This window comes from Mesoplodon densirostris, chromosome 8 (assembly GCF_025265405.1).
Source record: "Mesoplodon densirostris isolate mMesDen1 chromosome 8, mMesDen1 primary haplotype, whole genome shotgun sequence".
NCBI classification, from domain to species: Eukaryota; Metazoa; Chordata; class Mammalia; order Artiodactyla; family Ziphiidae; genus Mesoplodon; species Mesoplodon densirostris.
This window is the reverse complement of record NC_082668.1, coordinates 38,961,489-38,985,405: the sequence shown is the minus strand read 5'-3', so window position 1 is coordinate 38,985,405 and position 23,917 is coordinate 38,961,489. Positions and strand designations below refer to the sequence as shown.

Genomic DNA, 23,917 nt, shown 5'->3' with positions numbered 1-23,917 from the left:
CATTTCCTGATTGCTGGTTTCTTCAGCTTCCAAGTCTGAGATACATGAGGCAAAAATAAAGCCAAGAAACTCACCACTGGTCATCTTATGTTTATGTATAATCATTTGTCAGAACTGGCTCTATAAACTTTGGGCTATTGCACAAGTAAAACTCGCTCTCAAGGTATGATAAATTGCTACAATTAATATTATTTAAATGGTTCTGATGGTTTGCATTTAGCTGGTTTTCCTACATACCCACCAGTGTATTTTGAATTAAAATGCTTAGTTATAGACTCTCCGCATTGCTAGCACCACTCCATTTCAGTGCTCACTTGAAATTTAGTCTTTCCATACAGGCGGCTGCTGGGGCCCTGAGGAGTTGAGAGAAGGAAATCCTTTTTAGTCTTAACGCTGAAAGAGCCATAGTCCTTCCAGCCTAGAGGGAATGGTAGCGAGGAGTTAAGGTAGTGAGGAAAGGCTGGGAAAAGAGACAGCTCCTTAGCTGTTCCAGAATGAAAGAAATGGAAATGCAACTGGTACATTTATAGTCAAATATACAAACATCTGCTCCTGATAAAACAAATGATTTGGAGATGATAGTTGTGATTTGACTTACCACAGCCCTGCCTCCTGCTTCTATAGGTGTCTGAAGGCTCCTGGAAGCCCTCAAGTCTCTTAAAAAGAGCGATGTTTCTGTTGTCTTTAAGTGACATTGATAGAGCTGCTCCCCAGCTCAGTGGCAATTTCTCTGGTAATTAGGTGCTAAATGCTGTCCATGGAGATAACAGGTGACATTCAACCCAAATGGGATGGAACTAACAGGTGGTTATGGAAACCTAAGACAGAAGTGCCATAGATGCTGTACCAAGGGGAATGGCAGAACCTCACACCCACATCTATGATCTGCATATTTTTTCATCATCATAATTTATAGGTATTAAAAATTCACATGCCAGAGCCCCTAAGGAATTACACAGCATTATGAAAAGAACTGAATGTACAACTGGCAGGTAATGATAAGGTTACTCACATTTAACTTCTTAGGCATATAGAGTCCAAGTTTTGTTACTTTTTTTTTTTTTTTTTTTTTTGTGGTACGCGGGCCTCTCACTGTTGCGGCCTCTCCGTTGCGGAGCACAGGCTCCGGACGCGCAGGCTCAGCGGCCATGGCTCACGGGCCCAGCCGCTCCGCGGCATGTGGGATCTTCCCAGACCGGGGCACGAACCCGCGTCCCCTGCATCAACAGGCGGACTCTCAACCACTGTGCCACCAGGGAAGCCCAGTCTTGTTACTTTTTGTTTTTTAACAGAGACTCAGAAAAAAAAAAAAAAAAAAAAAGAGAGAGAGACTCAGAGTTACTTATATATAATTAAAATGCTCTAGAACCATTTGGTCATTATTTATTCACTATCATACAAACTTGCCACATAACTTAAGGGTAGCTGTTGGAGTAACTGTTTATAAAATAGGTTTTAAGGGTATGACCGCTAAGTTTATTCTAATAAAAAGATTTTTTTAATAAGAAGAAATAACAGATTAGAAACAAACTGTGAAAAGAAAGTGTTCCTATACAAATTTTAAAAAATTAAAGGAGATTTCTGAGTTTTCCTTTAGTCGATATAAATTTCTTTCTCTGTTTTTAATACTTCAAATCTCTTCTTTACACTAACAGAATATACCAGAATCTCTGCCTGTTGTAGACCCTGGCATTGGGAAAAACTGTCTGATCTTTCTGAGTTCATTACCTGTGTTTCATAACTCATGGCATTTTGTGGGCTCCAGAAGTAGTATTTATTTCTACCAAAAATTCACCAACTCTTGAATATGGAACTCAGGTTCATCTAAAAGTCAAAACAAAAAAACACTTCTACAAGTACTGTTGATAGCTATTATCATAGAATAATACTGAGCAGAATATTCTTCAGTTCCTTTATACCTATAAAGGTAATGCTTCTGCATGGTAGAAGTAGAATAATTCCATGTCAATCTTACCAACAATTCATGGAGATCAACATAGTTTAGCTACACCATACATTTTTTTTGAAGTATGGTTGATTTACATGTCAAACCATATGGTTGATTTACATTTACATAACATTTACATAAAATTGTTTATTTGTTTATTTTTTTGGCCACACTGTGTAGCATGCAGGTACTTAGTTCTCCAGCCGGGGATTGAACCTGTGCCCCCTGCATTGGGAGTGCAGAGTCTTAACCACTGGACCACCAGGGAAGTCCCTAGTTACACAATATATTTGAGAACATGTAATACATATCTGTCATATGTGTAAAACATGAGCATTTGTGTTCAATAAAACAATAGCCCAATTACAAATGACATTTTATTATTCAAATGACTTTATAATGTCAACACCAATGCTAATAAAAATATATAATAGACTGAACACATCAATGGCACAGTTGTAATTCATTAGAAGTAAACCACATTTCAAAGTAAGCCTTTCGTAGATAAATGAAAATCCTCTATTTTGTAAAATTTTAATCTTTACCTGTTAAAGGCTGGGCAAGGCAAAGGCATCCCTACTAGCAGAGCAAGAAAAGCAGAGATGGAACCGATAAGTCACTGTACACATTGCATGTGCTATGAGCACCTTTTTACTCCTGCAGGACTGAAAATTCTGGGTTTCCACATTCTTCATGCTTTAGCAATCAAAATAACAGCGTAATTCATATCTAGGCCGATAAAAGACTTCAGTTTCCATTTAAAGTTGATGTTTCCCTTTTCAGACTATTTACAATTTAAAAGAAAGAAAATTAATTCTGTCTACTACGGTTTTTAAATATTGAGATTGTAGGTTCTTCTCATATTGAATTTTAAGGGATGGTGCTTTGCTGTGTTTCTAGGCTATTAGACACAAGAAAGTTTAAGCTAAATGAATCAGTACAAGGTTGGTAACATGGTGACCCTTTAAAACCAAAGACATACAAAAAGGATTTTTTTTCAAAGAATATTTTAGCAAATAAGGGTTTGCTTTGTACATACCTGCCATAGTTAAAGACAAAATTTAGATTAATTGTTATATTCAGGAAGTAGGTACTTTATTAATTAGCCCTTTGTGTGTGTGTGTGTGTGTGTCTGTATGTGAAAGAGAGAGGGAGAATTTTCAGCTTAAGTAAGGCTCTAACTTCCTGAGAATTTTCTAATTAAGTGAAAATACTGGTTGAGATATTTAGTTGTCTTACCAGGAATTGTAAGAAAAGTATACCTTACACATTCATGAGACACTGAAGTACATTATCGGTTAATAACCTCATAAGACATCTGTTTAAACAGATGTTTTAGTTGAGAAAACTGTAAACTTGATTCTAAATTTACAAATATGTTGGTTATTCTTCCTTGCCTGGAAGGTTGAGCCAAAGTTTACGTAGATTAGAGGAAAGCCTGAGTCTGGAAAAATCCAAATTATTCCATAAATGCAGATAAAGCAATACAATAAAGTAACTTGGCAATTATTTTAATAATTATTTACAAGGCCTCTGTTCCTTTCCTTCTTTGCTCACATACAAGTGACCTGAGTTACTCCATCTTCCTGGTCAAACTGTCCATCATCTATTTCCCGCAGGACACTGCCACTGTGGCTGAACCCGGAGAAGCTGCTGTGCTGGGCCGGCCTCTTCTCCTTCATCCAGCATTCTCTAGAAGGAGCTAGGAGGCGCGCCTCGGGCGGGCTCCAGCCCTCTGCAGGGTGTGACAGGGCCGTGTCCAATCCGACGCTTCTGCTTGTGGCTTTGCTCCTGTCTTCACCTTTCACGTGCCGGCTGCCTTTCCTCTGAAACACAAGAGATTGGCAGCCAGGAGTTAAAAGGATGGGCGCCGTCTTGTCCCGCTGGTCTAGTTCCCTGCCCGCTTCTCTTCAAGGGCCAGCTCAGGCCTCCCTTCACGTTCCCTCCTCCCGGGCCTCCAAGCGAAGGTGCGCTCCCCTCTCTGTTCACACCACTTGGTGGCTTCCTGGCCCATCGTTCTCCCCATCGGCGGACAGGCTGTGTGCCCCTGTCTGGGTCCTCAATGACACCTGAGGAGAGGGACCTGCTGGGATCTTACTTGGGTGAGCAAATCAGGTAGAGATACGCTAAAAGCTCCGTTTTCCTTCTAGGTGTTTGTCGGGATCTGAGCAGCAGAAAAAGTGCCCCAGAGGCTACCTCTCCCCCATTTCTATAGGAATAGGCTGCACAGGTGATTCAGACTGAGATCATATTGGAATAAGGGGTGCCTTTCTAGGTGGAGCAGACCCCGCTCCTTGTCCTTCTACAAGCCGCTTCTGCCTGACACAGTGGGATTGCTCGGCCCCGGGACCAGCTTCTGCAGACTGTCAGAGAAGCTGAGGATATTTTCATTATGAAATATTACTGAGGGGCTTCCCTGGTGGCGCAGTGGTTGAGAGTCCGCCTGCCGATGCAGGGGACACGGGTTCGTACCCCGGTCCGGGAAGATCCCACATGCTGCGGAGCGGCTGGGCCTGTGGGCCATGGCCACTGAGCCTGCACGTCCAGAGCCTGTGCTCCACAACGGGAGAGGCCGCAACAGTGAGAGGCCCGCGTACCGCAAAAAAAAATATATTACTGAGGCCTGACCTCATCCTTGGTGCAGTTCTCAATAAAAAGACGTGGTCTCTGCCAAGGTAACTTAAGTCAAACTAAGATATCTAAGTCAACAGAAGGAGAGCTCAGGGAGAGAATTGTGGATCTTCAGACTCCTGATGAGATTACAGGGGCTTCTTTAATACTGATAACGTGACAGATATTAGATCATGATCATATACTCAGGCACAAAAACTGAGTAAGGATAAATAAGATAAAGATAAAATTTTAAAAACATTTAAAAAGCCCAGTAATTTCCCAGATTACAAAGAGTTTATTTGCTTAAAGCTCATTTATATGTTAGTTGGAAACTAGGGTTACATTTTCTCAAATGTGAGAACGAAAATTACTCAAAAAAAACTCTCAGAAAAATATATAGAAGTCAGATGCCTAGGCTAGTCTTACGAAAGTTTGTTAATCCATAGGTTTCTTGAACTATATTGTATAAAATACAAATGCATGGACTTCCCTGGCGGTCCAGTGGTTAAGACTCCAGGCTTCCACTGCAGTGGGCGCGGCTTTGATCCCTGGTCGGGGGAGCTAAGATCCTGCATGCCGTGCGGTGGGGCAAAAAATTTTTAAAAAATAAAAGGATTTCATACTGGCTTTCATGGCAAATATACCATGCAAACAGCTGTATTAAACTGAATTTTGCGGACTACTGTGGACTGTAACCACGGTTGATGGCACTATTTGTATAGGAAGATGCAGGCCTCAGTGTGTTGCGTTGAAAGGAGTGTGTTGGCAGCTCATCTTTTTCTTGGCTGAGTTACTGGAGTCCTTGGACAAGTTGAAAGGAACAAGTCTGCAGTGGGTCCTTCCTCAATAAAAGCCCACTCTCACAGCCCAAGTCAGACATAGCTTGATGGTAGGGACATTTTCATTTGCATTCATCAAGTGCAAGTCTCAGATCTCAAATCTTTTCCCTTTTTCTTCCCATTCACGAAATGTACTGAATTTAATACAAGCAGTGGAACCTGACAGATGTACTCTCAGGGTAGAGGATTTGAGAATGTCACGTTCTCCCTGGCATTGGGACGCTGGTCAGTGCGGATATAGCCTTTTGGCTGCAGGCAGGGCTGACCGGTACTGCTCCTTTCTCAAGCCTAGCTTCTGGCTCCTTTCCCACAGGCACAAAGGGTGCATTCACTCCTGAATGACCTCTCCTGTTGACTGAATGAAATGGGAAGGAGGGGGAGCCTGGGAGCACTTGGCAGCCTGGATCTTTCCTTTTTCACCAGCACCAGGGCCAAAGGTGAATTTTGCAATAAACTCCTTCTTGTACATCAGCCAATAGAGGCCAGCTCTCACATACTCAGTGAGAATTTTCTTAATAAAAATTGGATATTATTCAGAATAATAAGATAGTGACAGTAATTCACTTTTAAATAAGTATTCATAAGTAAACAGCCACCAAATTTTAAGTATTAGAAGATGACAAAATACCTAACTCTATAAAAGATTTCAGAACAAACTCTTCTCTTTTTTTACCAAGTGACTTTTAATAAATACATGTTCAGCAATGATGTCGCCTCCCTCACTCTACATGAAATAATAGCTTTTCCAACAAATCAAATTGCAATTTCCTTATAACTTAGAGCGTAGGAGACTGAAGCCTGACCAGTCCTTGGAGATCATCTACTTTAATCCCTCATTGTACAGAGGTAAGACCCAGAAGGAAGATGGTATTTGTCCAAGGTCAGGGAGTGGCTGGCTTTGAACTGGAGCCTGAGAGTGTCTTACCTTATTTTTTTCACATCATCTGCTCTGCAAAAATATGAGTAGATTTGTGGTCAAAGATTTGTATGTTTCTCAAATAAAAATTTCCAATTACAAAAATAATACACGCTCAGCATAGAAAAGCAGGCAAAAATAAAGAAAAAAGCAAAACCCACCCACAATCCCATCTCACAGAGATACCACTGTTTAAATTTGGCATGTTTTACTATGTATTTGCATATGCACACATGGATGTTACAGCTAGCTCACTTTTGCACTTAACACTCACTGTATTTTGAGTATTTCCCTATGTCAATAAGGAGACTTTTCATGCAACATTGCCAGACTTATTCATATAGGTTCTCACTTCTGATATTTTCACTGTAGAATGAGAGCAGATTCTACCAAGAGTCGCATGCAGATCTAATGCTACCCTTTGATAAAATCGGTCAACTTCTGAGAATCATCCTCATTTACTAAAAATGAATGACCCATTTCAAATACATGAGACTCAGTGACAAACCAGTTTCAGTTAGGGTGTCCTACCAATGTATCTTTCATTTTCCACTGTTGACGTCTTAAAAACAAAAGCAAAAGAACAAAGTCAGAATTATACCAGCAATCATAAGACATTGCAGTCTTGGACAGTGTTATGATGGATAGAGTGGAGGAGTAGCTAAAAAATATGGTTTATAAAGTAATAAAAACATGGAGTGGACATTCAGGATTTCTCTTCCTTGTGTGTCTCAGGGTTGAAAGAGGAATAGGAAGCCACTGTAGACTAAGTGTGACTCCAGTACCAGTTAGAAGAGTCCAAGCTTTTGAATCATGCAGAAAAACCCCAACCCTTCTTGCTCACAGAATATGTTCCTGAGTCATCCAAGCTTGGGGCGGTCAAAATCATTCAAACCTGGGAAGGGAAAAAGGTGTCATGGACAACCATCTTTCCAGCTAGCTTTCCTATCCACCTTCCTCTCTACTGCAGTGTGGGCATGTGACCCAATCAGATCCAATCAGAGTCCTTCCCTGGGATTGCTATATTGACTCTAGGGTAAAGAAGTTCTTTCTTTCTAAAAATTGAAGTATAGTTGATTTACAATATTGTATTAGTTTCAGGTGTACAACAGTGATTCAATATTTTTATAGATTATACTCCATTTAAAGTCATTATAAAATATTGGCTATATTCCCTGTGCTGTACAATATATCCTTGTAGCTTATTTATTTTATACATAGTAGTTTGTACCTCTTAACCCCCTCCCCCTCTCCTGCCCCTCCCCCTCCTTTCCTCTCCCCTCTGGTAACCACTGGTTTGTTCTCTATATCTGTGAGTGTGCTTCTTTTTGTTATATTCATTTGTTTGTTTTATTTTTTAGATTCCACATATAAGTGATAACATACAGTATTTGTCTTTCTCTGTCTGAGTTATTTCAAGAATTTCATTCTTTTTGATGAGGTGGCCATACTCACTTCATAAGAAGCCCTCTGCACATACATACGTAGAAGAAGCTGAAACAAACAGAACATCCTGGGGCTGTTGAATCTCTGGAATCAGTCCCTGAGGCACTGTTTTTTGTAGCTCTCTTTTTTTTTTTTTATTTTTTTGCGGTATGTGGGCCTCTCATTGTTGTGGCCTCTCCCGTTGCGAAGCACAGGCTCCGGACGCGCAGGCCCAGCCGCTCCGCGGCATGTGGGATCCTCCTGGACCGGGGCACGAACCCGTGTCCCCTGCATCGGCAGGCGGACTCTCAACCACTGCGCCACCAGGGAAGCCCTGTAGCTCTCTTTTTGATATTATGAGCTATGTCAGAATCCTTCCCACCTAGAAGCCAATAAATTCCCTTATGGACATAGGCTAATCTGAGAAGGGTTTCTGTCCCTTACACCCCAAGGGACACCAATAAGTCATATGGAAACAAGTGCGGGTGGCCCAGAAGAGGGCTTCTCTCCAGCCTGCACACTGCCCTGTGGCTGCGGTGATCCCTCTTCCCTTCTGCCCACACCAGTAAGAAGCCCGTTTGCTTTGAGTAAAAAGCATTCCCTAGATGAAGGACTTCATTAATGAAAGCAAAATGCTTTCATTTTTATTTATACATGATGCTCTGTGAGGTACCTGATATATTCTATTTATACTGGCACCAAATTAGATTTCACATGGACTTCAACTGAGGATACTAACAGCTAGTGAATGAAATATGACCCTATGACTTTCCAATAATTTCAAATGAACTTCAAATGAATGGAAAAGTAAGAACAAAGTTTGATTAAATAATTATCTTACCATGCAGTAAGGAAAGAAGTTAATGTATACAGTAAATATTTCTTAGTATTCATGTGATTTTATTTTTTTATTATTATTATTTTAATTTATGAATGTGTTTATTTTTGGCTGCGTTGGGTCTTTGTTGCTGCACACAGGCCTTCTCAATCTGCATCTAGCAGGGGCTACTCTTTGTTGCGGTGAGCAGGCCCCTCACTGCAGTGACTTATCCTGTTTCGGAGCACGGGTTCTAGGCACACAAGCTTCAGTAGTTGTGGCACATGGGCTCAGTAGTTGTCGCTCGCGGGCTCTAGAGCACAGGCTCAGCAGTTGTGGCGCACAGGCTTAGTTGCTCTGCGGAATGTGGGATCTTCCCGGACCAGGGTTCGAACCCATGTCCCCTACATTGGCAGGCAGCCTCTTAACCACTGTGCCACCAGGGAAGTCCCCATGTGATTTTATTTATAGTTACCTTCAAAAGATCTAATTCAGAACATTTCTGTGACTGCAGCTCCTTCACTTCTTGGTTTGTATTAGAGAAATGATTCAATAGATGCGCCCAAGAAGTCTTTACCACTTGAAATCATTCGTTTTGAGATACATTTTAAAGACAAGAAAATAACTTGAATGCAAAACTTCTCTAAAGAAGAAAAACACATGTAAATTGGAACCATTTAAATTTAACTCCTGTCTCCCAGGGTCTATTCTCTCTATCTTTCTTTTCTTTCTTTCTTTTTTTTTTTTTGCAGTACGTGGACCTCTCACTGTTGTGGCTTCTCCCGTTGCGGAACACAGGCTCCGGACACGCAGGCCCAGCGGCCATGGCTCACGGGCCCAGCCGCTCCGCGGCATGTGGGATCCTCCCGGACTGGGGCACGAACCCCTGTCCCCTGCATCGGCAGGCGGACTCTCAACCACTGCGCTACCAGGGAAGCCCTCTATCTTTCTTTTAATAACAGAACTCTGCACCCACCTCACCACCAATGCCTTGCAATTTTTAGCTAGGCATGTAGTATTTCACTACGGTACCAGCAATGGTTGCCCCAATTACATTTCCCAGCCTCCCTTGCAGATGCTTGTGGTGACATAAAGTTCAGGCCAATGGGATGTGAGAAGAAATATGTCTGTGACTTGGGGGTCAGTGCCTTAGAAGCATGCCTGGAATTTCCTACTTCTTGCTGGTTGGACACAGCAATGAGTGAAGAAGCAGTCCTGGGTCCAGAGGCAGAAGCCAAATGTTGAGGGTGGCAGAGCTGACCAGTCAGGAGGCAGAGCTTTGCCCACCCTGGATTGCCTGCGCATCTTTAGATAATTATGAGAGAGACCCTTCTGTTGTATTTAAATCATTCTAATTGGTCTTTTTGGCATAGCATCTTAGTAACTAATTAGTTACCACTTAATAGCTAACAGAAAAAATTTTTTGGCAGCTAATGCTTTTTAGCTTAATTTTTCCCAACTTTCCAATTATGAAAAATTTCAAATATACAGAAAGTTTAAAGGATACTACAATGAACCTACTACCTAGTTCAAAACTTGTTAATATTTTGCCATATTTGCTTTATATATATATATAAATATTAACATATGTATATATGTTCATGTGTGTTTTTTTGAACATCAAAAAGCATCAATGCACTACATTCCTACACATTAGCTGAAGGTAATTTTTAGCTGGAGAAAATGGAGGGTCATTAGGAGTTTCTGGATTTTTTCTTCAGTTTCTCCATAGAGTTAGTATTTAATCATCTAGAATTGAAAGAAAAACATTCCTATGTAAACAAAAGCAACATTCCATGTGACCAGGTGCTGTGCCCAGCCCCCTACATGTTTTCTAACTGAATCCTCCTCCCAACCCTGTGGTAGGTACTAACATTGTCCATTCTACAGATGAGGACACGGAAGCTTGGAGAGCCTGGCAGAAGCTGTTTGTACACACACACACACACACACATACGCACACACACACACACACACACACACACCCATCCCCTGGAATCCCTTTCATGGTTTGTTGTCTACCCCTAAGAACACCACTGGATGGAAACCCTACTCTGAGTCAGTGGAAACTAAATACTTTTAAATGAACTGTTGTTTCTTATAAATAATTATCAAAGGGAAATGGGCTGAAGAATTTAACTGAAATAAAGATTTTTAGGTAATAGAAAAATCTGATGTGTTTTTTACTTGAGTCTTCAAAGAAACAGAAAACTTAAGAAAGAAGATCTTGGAAGAAAAATTGAGAACATTTAATAGATGGAGGTAAAATCCTGGTCAGAGTCTCTTACCCTGCTTAGCATAGCTATCACTTCCTTGAGTCTATCTAGAGCCCTCCCCCCAAAATAAAGAAAAAATTTTTTAAATAGATAAAAGGAAGAGCAAGATAAAAAGAACCTTGCTTTATTTATACTACAGAGCCTCATGTAGAGGAAAGGGAGGTTAACAATCTCATTATACTTCATAAAAATTCCATTATCCAAGGAGAGTTTTTACTGAAGGACAAAGGTATAAAAAATATAGCCTATGTGATTTATAAAGCATACAATCTTTCATAACATTTTTATTTTATTTTTAAATTAAAAAAAATTAAAATTATAAAGCATACAATCTTTTAAATTTAAAAGTAAATATGTAAAAGTGTAAAGTTCTATGAATTTTAATACATGTGTATAAATTTGTGTACAAATCACAATCAGGACACAGAACAGTTCTATTATCCCTCTGAAAACCCCCCATGCTATCCCTTTATCACACCCTTCCCCAAACCCCAAATCTCTGGCAACCCATGATCTGTTATCCACAGTACAGTTCTGCCTTTTTGAGGATGTCATATAAATAGAATAGCACAGGGACTTCCCTAGTGGTGCAGTGGTTGAGAGTCTGCCTGCCAATACAGGGGACACGGATTCGACCCCTGGTTTGGGAAGATCCCACATGCCTCGGAGCAACTAATCTCATGCGCCACAACTAATGAGCCTGTTCTCCAGAGCCCGTGAGCCACAACTACTGAGCCCACACACCGCAACTACTGAAGTCCGGGCGCTCTAGGGCCCAAGTGCTGCAACTACTGAACCCGTGTGCTGCAACTACTGAAGCCCAAGCTCCTAGAGCCCATGCTCTGCAATAAGAGAAACCACCGCAATGAGGAGCCCATGCACCACAATGAAGAGTAGCCCCTGCTCGCCGCAACTACAGAAAGCCCGCATGCAGCAACAAAGACCCAATGCAGCCATAAATAAATAAATAAATTTTAAAAATTAAAAAAAAAATAGAATAGTATAGTCTATAACCTTTTGAGACTGGCTTTTTTTTTTTTTTTTTTTGGCTGCACCGTGCTGTGCAGCTTGCAGAATTTTAGCTCCCCGATCAGGGATTGAACCCAGGCCCCGGCAGTGAAAGTGCCAAGACCTAACCACTGGACCACCAGGGAACTCCCTGAAACTGGCTTCTTTTAATCAGCATGCTTTTTGAGATTAATCCACGCCATTGTGCATATCAAGAGTGCATTTGTTTTTATTTCTGAGTAGTATTTCATTGTATGGAAGTACCACAGCCGTTTATCCATACACCTGCTGAGGACATTTGGATTTTTTCCAGTTTTTGGAGATTATGAATAGAGCATATAAACATTTATGTGTAGCTTTTTGTGTGAACAAAAGTTTTTATTTCTCTAGGGTAAATGCCCAAGAGTGGGATTGCTAGGTCATATGTAAGTGTATGTTTAACCCCATAAGAAGCTGCCAAACTGTTTTCCAGAGAGGGTGCACCATTTTGCATTCCCACCAGCAGCGTTTGATAGTTCTGATTGATCCTCATCCTTGATAGTTCTTAATATTGTCAATATTTTTTAATCTTAGTCATTCTAGTAGATGCATAGTAGTGTCTCATCATGGTTTTCACTTGCATTTCCCTTAATGACTAATGATTTAAATGTCTTTTTATGTGCTTATTTCTAATCTACATATCCTCATTGGTTAGATGTCCAAGACTTTTAACTAAATTTTGCCTGCGTTGTTTATTTATTTTTTAAGTTTTGAGAGTTCTTGATACCTTCTGGATACAAGTCCTTTGTCATATACGTGATTTACAAAGTTATTTTTTCCTCCCAGTCTGTGGCTTTTCTGTTATTTTCTTAGTGTTATTCACAGAGCAAAAGTTTTAAATTTTGATAAGGTCTAATTTATCAATTTTTTAAAATGAATTATGCTTTTGGTGTCATGTCTAAGAGCTCTTTGCTTAGCTCCAGTTCAGAAGATTTTCTCCTATTAATTTTTTTCTAAAATTTTTCTAATTTTCCTAAAACAAACTATCTTTCAATAGCTTAAAGAAAATTGAGGCAGTAATTGGGAGTATAAATATTTTGAATTGATATTTTCCATATTTAAAAAATTTCTCAAGCTATCTAGAATATTGTGTAAAAACATATTTTTGGATGATAAACAAATTCCAAACGTAAAGGTCTTTATAACTGCAGAAGAAAAAATTCCAACAATATGCTTTCTTCATCATGTGATTATCAATTCCCTCCCCTATACAGAGGCATGAAATGGCTTTGCTTAACATAAAAGTACTGTTCTATGTTGAGTGCAACTGAATACAAAAAGTCTTATATATATCTTGACATTAATCTCAGTAAAAGAGAGAACTTTCTTTTCAAGGGTTAAACCCTAGATCAGTTTCTACCAGCCCATGAAATTTATCATTTTACTGAAAACTCATTAACGATCCTAAGGCAATGTTTATAATTGTCTCAAATTTCCACCAAGTGGTTTTTAGAACTAAACACCTTTGGGCTTTCCTGGTGGCACAGTGGTTAGGCATCTGCCTGCCAATGCAGGGGACACAGGTTCGATCCCTGGCCCAGGAAGATCCCACATTCTGCAGAGCAACTAAGCCCATGCACCACAACTACTGAGCCTGCGCGCCCTAGAGCCCATAAGCCACAACTACTGAAACCCGTGCGCCTAGAGCCTGTACTCCGCAACAAGAGAAGCCCCCACTCACCACAACCAGAGAAAAGCCTGCGTGCAGCAAAGACCCAACGCAACCAAAAATAAAATTTAAAAATTTATTTTTTAAAAAAAGAACTAGGGACTTCCCTGGTGGCGCAGACTCCACGCTCCCAGTGCAGGGGGCCTGGGTTCGATCCCTGGTCAGGGAACTGGATCCCGCATGCATGCCGCAACTAAGAGTTCAACTAAGGAGCAACTAAGGAGCCCACCTGCTGCATAAGAGCTGGTTCAGCCAAATAAATAAATAAATAAATAAATAAATAAATAAATAAATAAATAAATAAATAAATAAATAAATAAATAAAAGAACTAAACACCTTTGAAATAATTCTTTGAAAACCTTTATAAATGAAGCAATCCCCTTATCAGCCCCTCCCAAACAACAACTGATTTCAAGGTACAAGCAAAGAATAGTCCCATTACAGACCTACAACTGCATAAAAATTTTTTTCAAGGCATGTTATAAATGTATAACTTTCACAAAATATATATGAGATAGCTAAATTAACTCTATGGCGATACTGATAGTCTACTACCTTCTCGAGATAAAGTAACAAATTATTTCCACTAAAGAGAATTAAAAGAATTTACAAATTGGTTTTCTATTATAGCTATTACATACTTCAGCTCCAGACTGAACCACCTACATGTTCTGCCCTGAAATAATCTCAATATCCTGAGATTTCCTGCTAGGAAAATTAAAAATTTATCAAAGGAAGAAAGAGTAAATCCGTTTAGAAGTAGAATTCTAAGCTATAAAATATATTACTCCTGGGCTTCTCATTGATGAAAACTGACCATTTATGTACTTCCTTACTATTATATAAATGAGCCAGAAATTTTATATTACAATGGATATAAATATAAAGATTACCCAAAGAAAAGCTACCACTAGACTACTGAATGCTATTTAAAGTTAAACAAAAAGAGCTCAGTTATTTTCAGGGAAACAGAGAACTGATATCTAACCCTAAGAAAGCAGACCATGAAGCAGCTGAATTGGGGTCTTATATCTTCACAAACACCAATTCCAGGGCCCTCAGTTAGTCAAAATCCCATGAGGCTGTGAATTCTGTTGATCTTTCTCAAAAATGATGGCTGTTTGCAGAATGTTTAAAAAAAAAAAAGAAAGAAAGAAAAAGGAAAAGGAAAGAAAAGGCTGTAGCATGGTGAGAAGTTGCTTTGAGGAAGGAGAAAGAAGAATGAAAACCTTTTCTGGCCATTCTTTACATAGATCCACCTTGCTTCTTCTTAACCGAATATTTCTTAATGAACTTGTGAACTTGAGCCACTCTCACCCTGGTTGGGAGGCCCTGCTCACCTGTGGGCTCTAATTCAGTGTTTCTAAAATCTGTGTACTTGATCACTCTGCTTTCCTCCCATGGGAGGAATATCCTATCCACCTTTCCACCTCTCTACCTGCTTACCTATGGAGCCAGCTAGAGTCTTTCCAAAATTAATGTGAGACAACATAGCATGGCTGCATTACATACACTGTCAGTCTAGCTTTGCTAGTTTAGAAAACTTTAAAGTTTTCTAAAACAATATTTTCTTGATATACAGAAAAAGAATCACTTCAAATAATTTTCTGGTCTATTTGCAAACTTCCCGTTTTGAAGGTTATGCTTTAAGTAATTAATGCACAAATTGCTTCATTCAATGATACTATTCTAGGTGTGCATCTAGTAGGGGTCTGTTAAGGATAAGGTGACTTGAGGCTCAGCATAGCCCTTCAGCAAAGGGCTGAAAAAATGTGACCTTGAGGAGACAATACAAAAGTGCTGTCAGAAGTCAAGATAGACAAGATCACACAGATATCACGCACATTCACTTATAAGGCTTATAACTGTGGAGAGGAAAAAACTTTTCCTCTATCATATTATGTTCAGTCTCTCAGACCAGCAAATTAAACTAAAAAAAAGATTAATAGGAGAAAAGGTTTGTTTTGGATGCACATGGGGGCTGCACAGAGAAGTGAAAACCCAAACAGGCAGTTAGACCGGGAGATTATATATCATTTTACAAGGGGTGATAAACTGTGGTGAAGTGACTAGACAAAGGAAAAGGGGTTTGGGCTTCTAGGGGCAGTAGACTGTGGGAAGGCAAGTATTTGGGGAAACTGATGGAAAAGAAGGCTTTAGTAAGGTTTGTTTGTGGGGACTACAGTCTGTGTCCTTCCCAGTGATGAGTCATCTCTGGTACAGGAGAGGGAGGCAACTTTACAAATGGAAATTTCTGTCACCTTTTAAAAGGGAAATTTATGCTCTGCTTTTGTCAGAAAGGGAGAGGGTAGAGAGGTCCTCCTGTGTCTGCTGTTTTTTAATTGCCTTTAGCTCAAAATAGTAATCCTTATGCCCAAGTGGCATATTTTAGAGTAATATTCTGATCCCCTTCAGAACTGTCTCACATGCCTGTTTGCTGGCACATTTCCTTTGTTATATGCTGGTTCAGAAGACTGTTTCCTTATCAGCTCTGCACTTCCTCATCTGTTCACCATTTAGAATTACAAAGAGAGTTTAAGGATTAAATGCTTCAGTGTAACATTTAGATCATAAAGCATCAATTTTACTCACTTCCGGTGTTTGAGTGGCTGAATTCCACATAACTGGTCTCTGAAGGAACACAACCTGCTTTGTAGCCAAATTCCCTTCACTGCAAATTAAAACAATAGCATTAGTATTTGTAAATTAGTAATTCTCTATATTTCACACTTGGCTAGCATGTTCCCCATGTGTCTTTTGTAGAATAATCTTCTGATCCAACAATAATTAGGAAACATGATTCTATATAAGTTGCAGCAGATAAAACAGGGGAAAAAAAGTCCCTAAAAACTAAATATGGTCGTTACAAAAGATTTTTTTTTTTTTTTTTTGTAGTACGCGGGCCTCTCACTGTTGTGGCCTCTCCCGTTGCGGAGCACAGGCTCCGGACGCGCAGGCTCAGCAGCCATGGCTCACGGGCCCAGCCGCTCCGTGGCATGTGGGATCTTCCCGGACTGGGGCACGAACCCGCGTCCCCTGAATCGGCAGGCGGACTCCCAACCACTGCGCCACCAGGGAAGCCCACAAAAGAAAATTTTAATGTTTAAAACTTGTCATCTCACTGTGCTAACATACTTAGTTTCATCTCTTTGTGTCACCTCCTACTCTTTATCAACATGTGTATTTCTGCATATCTATAACTTCTGAGTATTTGCATTCTGTATTCTATGCTTATCCTTTTTCCTGTTTGTACAGTAGGATGATATTTTTAATAGCTGCATGATATCCCAAAGAATTAAGATACCAAAATGTACTAAGCCTTTCCTTTATTATTATAAAATTAGGCTGTTTCCAGTTTTCTGTTAATTATAAATAATGCTGCTATAGAAATATGTACAGTCTTCCTTATTCTTTATGACTTATTTCCTTGAGATAGATTCTCAGGAGTGGGATTATTAGGCCAAAAGGGTATGATTTAAGCTCCTTGGTATGCACTGTCAAATTTGTCTCATAAAAAGCAGAGACCAGTTTGGGCTGCCACGTGTGAGAAATTTTATATACACTTTCTATTGAGGGACTTCAGCCACAGCTATTTTCATTTTCAGATGCTTCTTTGTAGTCAGCTACTCAATATTCTCCTTATTTAACTACCATCATGGCAAATTACCCCTTGCCAAAGACTACTTGGGGTTTGGATTTCTCTGAAATGCTTTTCACAGAGTCTCCATGGATTTATGGGGAGGAGTGTCTGTAGTTAATGTTGCTCAGTTACGACTTTTATTATGCAAAAAACCCAAACAAAACCCCACTATTAGCTGCATTTTATGCTGAGCTCCTTTTCTGGAAAACAAATGCAACATTGAAACTCTGGCCCTAGTGGTCAACCCCACATCATTTGAAAATCCCAAACTTACTGATACTATTGAATTTTGAGAAACTGCAAATCTTCCCACAAAGTGGTAATGAGAGACTGCTTCCTTTTTATCTTTATTTTTAAAAGACTGCTTCTAGTCTAATCTTATTTTAATTCGACTCAATCTTTGATTAGAAGAAAAGACTTGTTATGAAATATATCCTAACTTTTGGGAACAACTTGAATCATCAGGAGACATCAGTTATGACACAGGTAGTGACTAGCGGTGTATAGAACAGGCTGGTTTACTTGGGAGGCTGGGAGGATACTCGAAAGGGCAGTGGTTTGGGAACCAGATGGGTCCTGGTTTCAAGTCTCAACTCTACTGTAAAACAAAGAATGTTGCCCACCGCCCAGTTCTACAAGAATCAAGTCATTAGCCACTGCAGCCACTGACCTACAATTCACCGTGAAAGGAATTCAGGTGAAGATCAGGATGAGGCACTCGGTACTCTGGGAAAACAAGCCCTTACATAGCTAGAAATATTTCAGGAGAAATTTTTTTATGACCCTGGATTCTTACATCTTCCCATACTTAGAAAAGATCTAACGTCACTGACTGAGATACCTGTTCCTCATGACTAACCTTCTACCAAATGTGTGCCTGATTGCACGTGACCCTTCTCCAAAACCACAAATATATACTGACCTGCCCGCCTCACCTCTTGGGAGCAGTTCCTCAGAGCTCTTTAAGAGACTGTATCCTGGGCTAGAGTCCTTAGTAAGTCCCCAAATAAAACTGAAACTCACAGCTCTCATGTCGTGTTGGGTTTTTTTTCCCAGTTGACACTACAATAGCCGACGATACCACCTCCTAGCTGGTAACTTTGGCAAAGTTTTAAAATTCTCTTACATTTCCTAACAGGGCCTTTGTGATGGTTAAATAAGTCAGTGTGTATGAAGAGCCTCCACTGTGCCTGTCAGTGGAAGGAGCACAGCACATGGGATTTCCCTCCAGTTCCTCCATTCGTTTAATGAAATATGGGGTGGGTTAAGTGGGAGGAAAATATCTCAGAATCAAGAATATCTTCCAGAGAAAATAGTCAAGGGGAAGGGGACACAAGAATAGAGAAGAGGTTTCTGGCTAATGTTCAAGGTGTGTGACCCAGGTAGAGAATCACGTGAGGGAACCAGGCCTAGAACTATTCAAAGATGAGAAGGAGGGATCAGGGTAGAATTATTCTTCTTGAATAGGCAGCAGGAGAATGTCAGGGTAGAGACTGGGGTTGACCCTGGAGTGAGTTCTCCCCAGGGAGAATTATAGGATGGGGCAAGTCTGAATGCACTAGGGTGTGATGTTTGGCCGACAGCAGGCTTCTCAACCTTTATGAATGGGGTAAAACAGTAAGTGTGGAGACAGTTTCTCAAAGGCTGAGTATCTTAGGACAGTCTCTGGATGCCCAGATAAGACTTTGGAAGGTTAGCATCTTCCCATCTCTTGGGAGGTCCTTAGAGCCAGACTCAATTTGAAATATGTCTGAGACCTCTCTGTCCCTGGTTTTCTAAAGGACATTCTGATTTAAAATATGTCCTGATATTTTCAGAACATCTGTGAGATGTGGAATGCCTTTTGGTTTGGAGCATCTAATCATGGTAGAAAGGGGAAGAGGTCTGAAGACTTACAGAGGGACAACTGTTTGACAGGACAAGTGAGTCCCTCACAGTCTCCAGTAGCTCCTGAAGTAACTCTATTTACTGAGCTTGGAAAGGATATTTCCCCTGTAGCACGGGTTTCTGAAAGGATTTGACTGGTGAAGTCATTACAGGACCAGAGAGAACTTCAAATTCTCTCCTGGAAGCTCTAAGAGGACAGGGCCTACATCTCCTATTCCCTACAGAAATTTTTATCCAAAAAGTGCTGTTAGTTAACTGAGTAACTTAGTACCTTCCTGAGAGGCAGTTAAGAACCTTTGTTTGTTTGTTTGTTTGTTTTTTTGTGTTACGCGGGCCTCTCACTGTTGTGGCCTCTCCCGTTGCGGAGCACAGGCTCCGGACGCGCAGGCCCAGCGGCCATGGCTCACGGGCCCAGCCACTCCGCTGCATGTGGGATCTTCCCAAACCGGGGCACGAACCCGTGTCCCCTGCATCGGCAGGCGGGCTCTCAACCACTGCGCCACCAGGGAAGCCCTGTTTGTTTGTTTTTTAATTTTAATTTTTTAATTTATTTGGCTGCATCGGGTCTTAGTTGTGGCACACAGGATCTTTAATTGTGGCATGCGGGATCTAGTTCCCTGACCAGGGATCGAACCCGGGCCCCCTGCATTTGGAGTGCGGAGTCTTAGCCATTGGACCACCAGGGGAGTCCCATAAGCTCATCTTTCAATGCAGGCAGACGTGAGTGTGGGATCTAGGGGGAGCAAGCCAGGGACTGTATTAACAGCACAAGCAGAGCAGCCAGGCCACAGATGGGGGAGAAATGCGTTCAACCGACTCTACAACTGTATACTACAAAATATTTGGACACATCATTTCTCTGTGATGTATTTATCAGAGAAGCAGTGGAGTGTGTGAGAAATAGTATCAATGGCTTTAGAGTCAGATTGACCCTGGGTTTGCATCCCAGCTCTGTTGCTTGCTAGCTATGTGACACTGACGTAGTCACCCTATCTTTCTGAGCCTCCTGTTTCTCTTTTGTAAAACACAGATGGTCCTAATAATACCAGTGAGGTGGTGAATGTAAAGTTCTTTGCACAGACCCTGGAGCATAGCAGATGCTCAGTAAATGTTTTCTTCTCCCTTTCCTGCCTTCTTCTACTCATTTCATAAGAAAACAAAAAGAAGACTCTACTTGGATGTTTTTAAGGGAGAGGGGTTGATACGGCATCAACAGACAATCAAGAAAAAGCCTGGCTTCCCACTAACAAAAGATCTCATGGACTAAACTAAGAAAAGTACCTTCGATTTGTGCAATGCTTTCGGTGTACTATTTTCCATGTGAATTAGCGTATTTGTTTCTTATGACAATCCTTTCAGGTGGGCAGAGAATATATTATTTTCCCCATTTTATGAGTAAAGAAATTGAAACCCAGAGTTTTGTCATGAACTGTCTCTAGTTTCCCCCTTTCCACAATACCACACCATCTCTACAGCAAGTGTAGAATGAACTCAGGGAAGCCCTGACTACAGAGAGGAGTGGCCTGGTTTAATTCCATTCTGACTGGACAACTTTATAATGAATGAATAAATGTAGACTATTTTGCAGAAGTCCAGATTTATATGTTAGCATCTCCCCAAGTTATCATTTCAGCTTATAATGTTGTTCAGGAGTTGTAATGGACAATAACAGAGGAAATAAAAACAAGGGTTCATTTTCTCCTGGGCCAATTAGACTATTTAAACAGAACATACAGGTCCTGGTGTTAGTATGATGAAAGGAAGGAGAGAAAGGAGCAAGTTCATGATCCGTGGCATTTAAGTGCCACATAAAAAGTGAATCACTGCAAGCTTTGCCTTAAAAAATTGTCCCCATGGGGTTTCCCTGGTGGCGCAGTGGTTGAGAGTCCACCTGCTGATGCAGGGGACACGGGTTCGTGCCCTGGTCCGGGAAGATCCCACGTGCCGCGGAGCGGCTGGGCCCGTGAGCCATGGCCGCTGAGCCTGTGCGTCCGGAGCCTGTGCTCCGCAACGGGAGAGGCCACAACAGTGAGAGGCCCGCGTACCGCAAAAAAAAAAAAGTGTCCCCATGAATTCAGTTTTGCACAAGAGTGAATAAGTACTACTTATAAAAACAAACAAGCAACAAAAACAAAACTAAAAAGCAGTTCTGTCATGGTTTGATGATATCATTAGTGATATTTAAATTTAAAAATTATTTTTGCAGGAAGTTATGAGGACAAGTTGAACTTCTGCTTGGTCCAATATTTGCTTACAATTTCAAGCATCTTTGAAACAGAGCTGCAGACTTAGAATTTATGGGTAGGTGGGAGAGAGTCTTTCTACATTCTTCCACATATAAAAACCAAGGTCGGGGCCTCCCTGGTGGCGCAAGTGGTTGAGAGTCCGCCTGCCGATGCAGGGGATACGGGTTCGTGCCCCGGTCTGGGAGGATCCCATATGCCGCGGAGCGGCTGGGCCCGTGAGCCATGGCCGCTGAGCCTGCGCGTCCGGAGCCTGTGCTCCGCAACGGGGGAGGCCACAACAGTGAGAGGCCCGCATACCGCAAAAAATAAAAATAAAAAAAATAAAAATAAAAATAAAAACCAAGGTCATGTTTGATTGGCCTGTGGGCATTGCCCCCTCGACTCAGTTGCTCATGGCTGAGTTTCTGCTTGTGGCATTCTCATACCTGGAATGCCCATGCCACCACCACTCCTCTTCCCAGCCTGCCCATCTTTTGAGATTGATTTCAACTGTGACCTGAAAGCCTTCAGTGATTCCTCAACTGAAGAGCCACACACCCTTTTCGGGGCTCCCATGGATCTCTCTTACGGAGCTTAATCCCTTTCACAGGGATTTATCAAGTGGTCACTGGTACACATGTTTCCTTCCTACTAGGTCTAAGCTCCCTGAAAAGCTAGTCTCCTTATCTCTGCATCTTCCACGTTAATTAGCAGAAAGCCCTTTTTAAAATAGTGCTCCTGTTGGTGGGAGTATAAATTGATACAGCCACTATGGAGAACAGTATGGAGGTTCCTTAAAAAACTAAAAATAGAACTACCGTACGACCCAGCAATCCCACTACTGGGCATATACCCTGAGAAAACCATAATTCAAAAAGAGTCATGTATCACAATGCTCAATGCAGCACTATTTACAATAGCCAGGGCATGGAAGCAACCTAAGTGTCCATTGACAGATGAATGGATAAAGAAGATGTGGCACATACATACAATGGAATATTACTCAGCCATGAAAAGAAAAGAAATTGAGTTATTTGTAGTGAGGTGGATGGACCTAGAGACTGTCATACAGAGTGAAGTAAGTCAGAAAGAGAAAAATAAATATGTATGCTAACACATATATATGGAATCTGAAAAAAAAATGGTTCTGAAGAACCTAGGGGCAGGACAGGAATAAAGACACAGACATAGAGAATGGACTTGAGGATACAGGGAGGGGGAAGGGTAAGCTGGAATGAAGTGAGAGAGTGGCATGGACATATATACACTACCAAATGTAAAATCGATAGCTAGTGGGAAGCAGCCACATAGCACAGGGAGATCAGCTTGGTGCTTTGTGACCACCTAGAGGGGTGGGATAGGGAGGGTGGGAGGGAGGGAGACGCAAGAGTGAGTAGATTTGGGGACATATGTATATGTATAGCTGATTCACTTTGCTATGAAGCAGAAACTAACACCCCATTGTAAAGCAATTATACTCCAATAAAGATGCTAAAAAAAGTAGTGCTCAGTAGATATTTGAAGAATCAAAGACGTTATGAATTAATGGGCATTTGGTTTCTGTGGTAATGTACTGATGCCAGAGGACATGCTTTAAAAAAAAAATCATAACAAGTGAGCAAAGCTTGCAGGAGAGACAAAAGGCTTCCTAGGTCTTTTTACCTCTGCGAATCTCATTGACACTCAGTATGAATCTTTTAAGATTTAGCTCTTCCTTCTCCTCCTCACAAAACGTATTACTCAGGCACATCAGCCTATAATAATAACTCTAGCTTATAGAATTTTATGTTAATTAAAAAAATTAAAATGTCCCATGTTATGCCCAAATTTAAAAACAATTCACTCCTTGCCTCCCCCCATTGCTTCAGTGAAGGGAGAGATTTCTTAAACAATACACCAAAAAGGGTAAAAATTGATATATTTGCATATTTTAAAATTAAAAACTTCTGCTAATCGAAAGACATCATAAAGAGAGTAAAAAGACAAGCCACAGAATCAGAGAGATCATGGCAACACACGTAGCAAATAAATTAAGTCTCATCCAACATCTATTTAAAAACTCCTATAAGTACAATTTCAAATGTGGGCAAAAGATTTAAACAGGTACTTGACAAAAGCAAAGTCTCAGTGGTCAATAGACATGTGAAAATGTGCTCAATTTTAGTAGCAATTTGGTAAATACAAAATGAAACCACCCTGAGATCATACTACATATACAGTTACCAGAATGACAAAATTTAAAAGTATGACCAATTTTTTTGTTGGAGCAATGGGAACTTTCACATCCTGCTGGTGGGAGAGTAAGCTGCAATATTCAACTTCGAGAGAGTGGCATTTATATCTAATAAAGCTAAAGAAGTGCCCTGTGAGGCAGCAATTCCACTGCCTGGTCTACACCCTTGAGAAACTCATACCTACACACAACATGGATAAATCTTACAATGATTTTTTTTTCTAATTTAATTTTTAAAATTTTATTATTTTATTTATTGAAGTATAGTTGATTATATGACAATATTATATTAGTTTCAGGTGTACAACATAGCAATTCAATATTTTTATAGGTTGTACTCCATTTAAAGTTACTACAAAATAATGGCTATAGCTTATTTAT

At 40.6% G+C, this 23,917-nt stretch overlaps 1 protein-coding gene across 1 annotated transcript in view; it reads right to left on the bottom strand.

The window, feature by feature from the left end:
* Window positions 1–2,361: 2,361 nt before the first annotated feature.
* Window positions 2,362–23,917, bottom strand: part of RFTN2 (raftlin family member 2) — a 68,116-nt gene continuing 46,560 nt past the window's right edge. The window contains exons 9-10 of the mRNA XM_060106473.1: window positions 16,144–16,222; window positions 2,362–3,774 (exon numbers count right to left, since the gene is read on the bottom strand). Of these exons, the coding sequence (XP_059962456.1) occupies window positions 3,502–3,774; window positions 16,144–16,222 (352 nt within the window). The 3' untranslated portion in view covers window positions 2,362–3,501. The remainder of the gene's footprint in view (window positions 3,775–16,143; window positions 16,223–23,917) is intronic.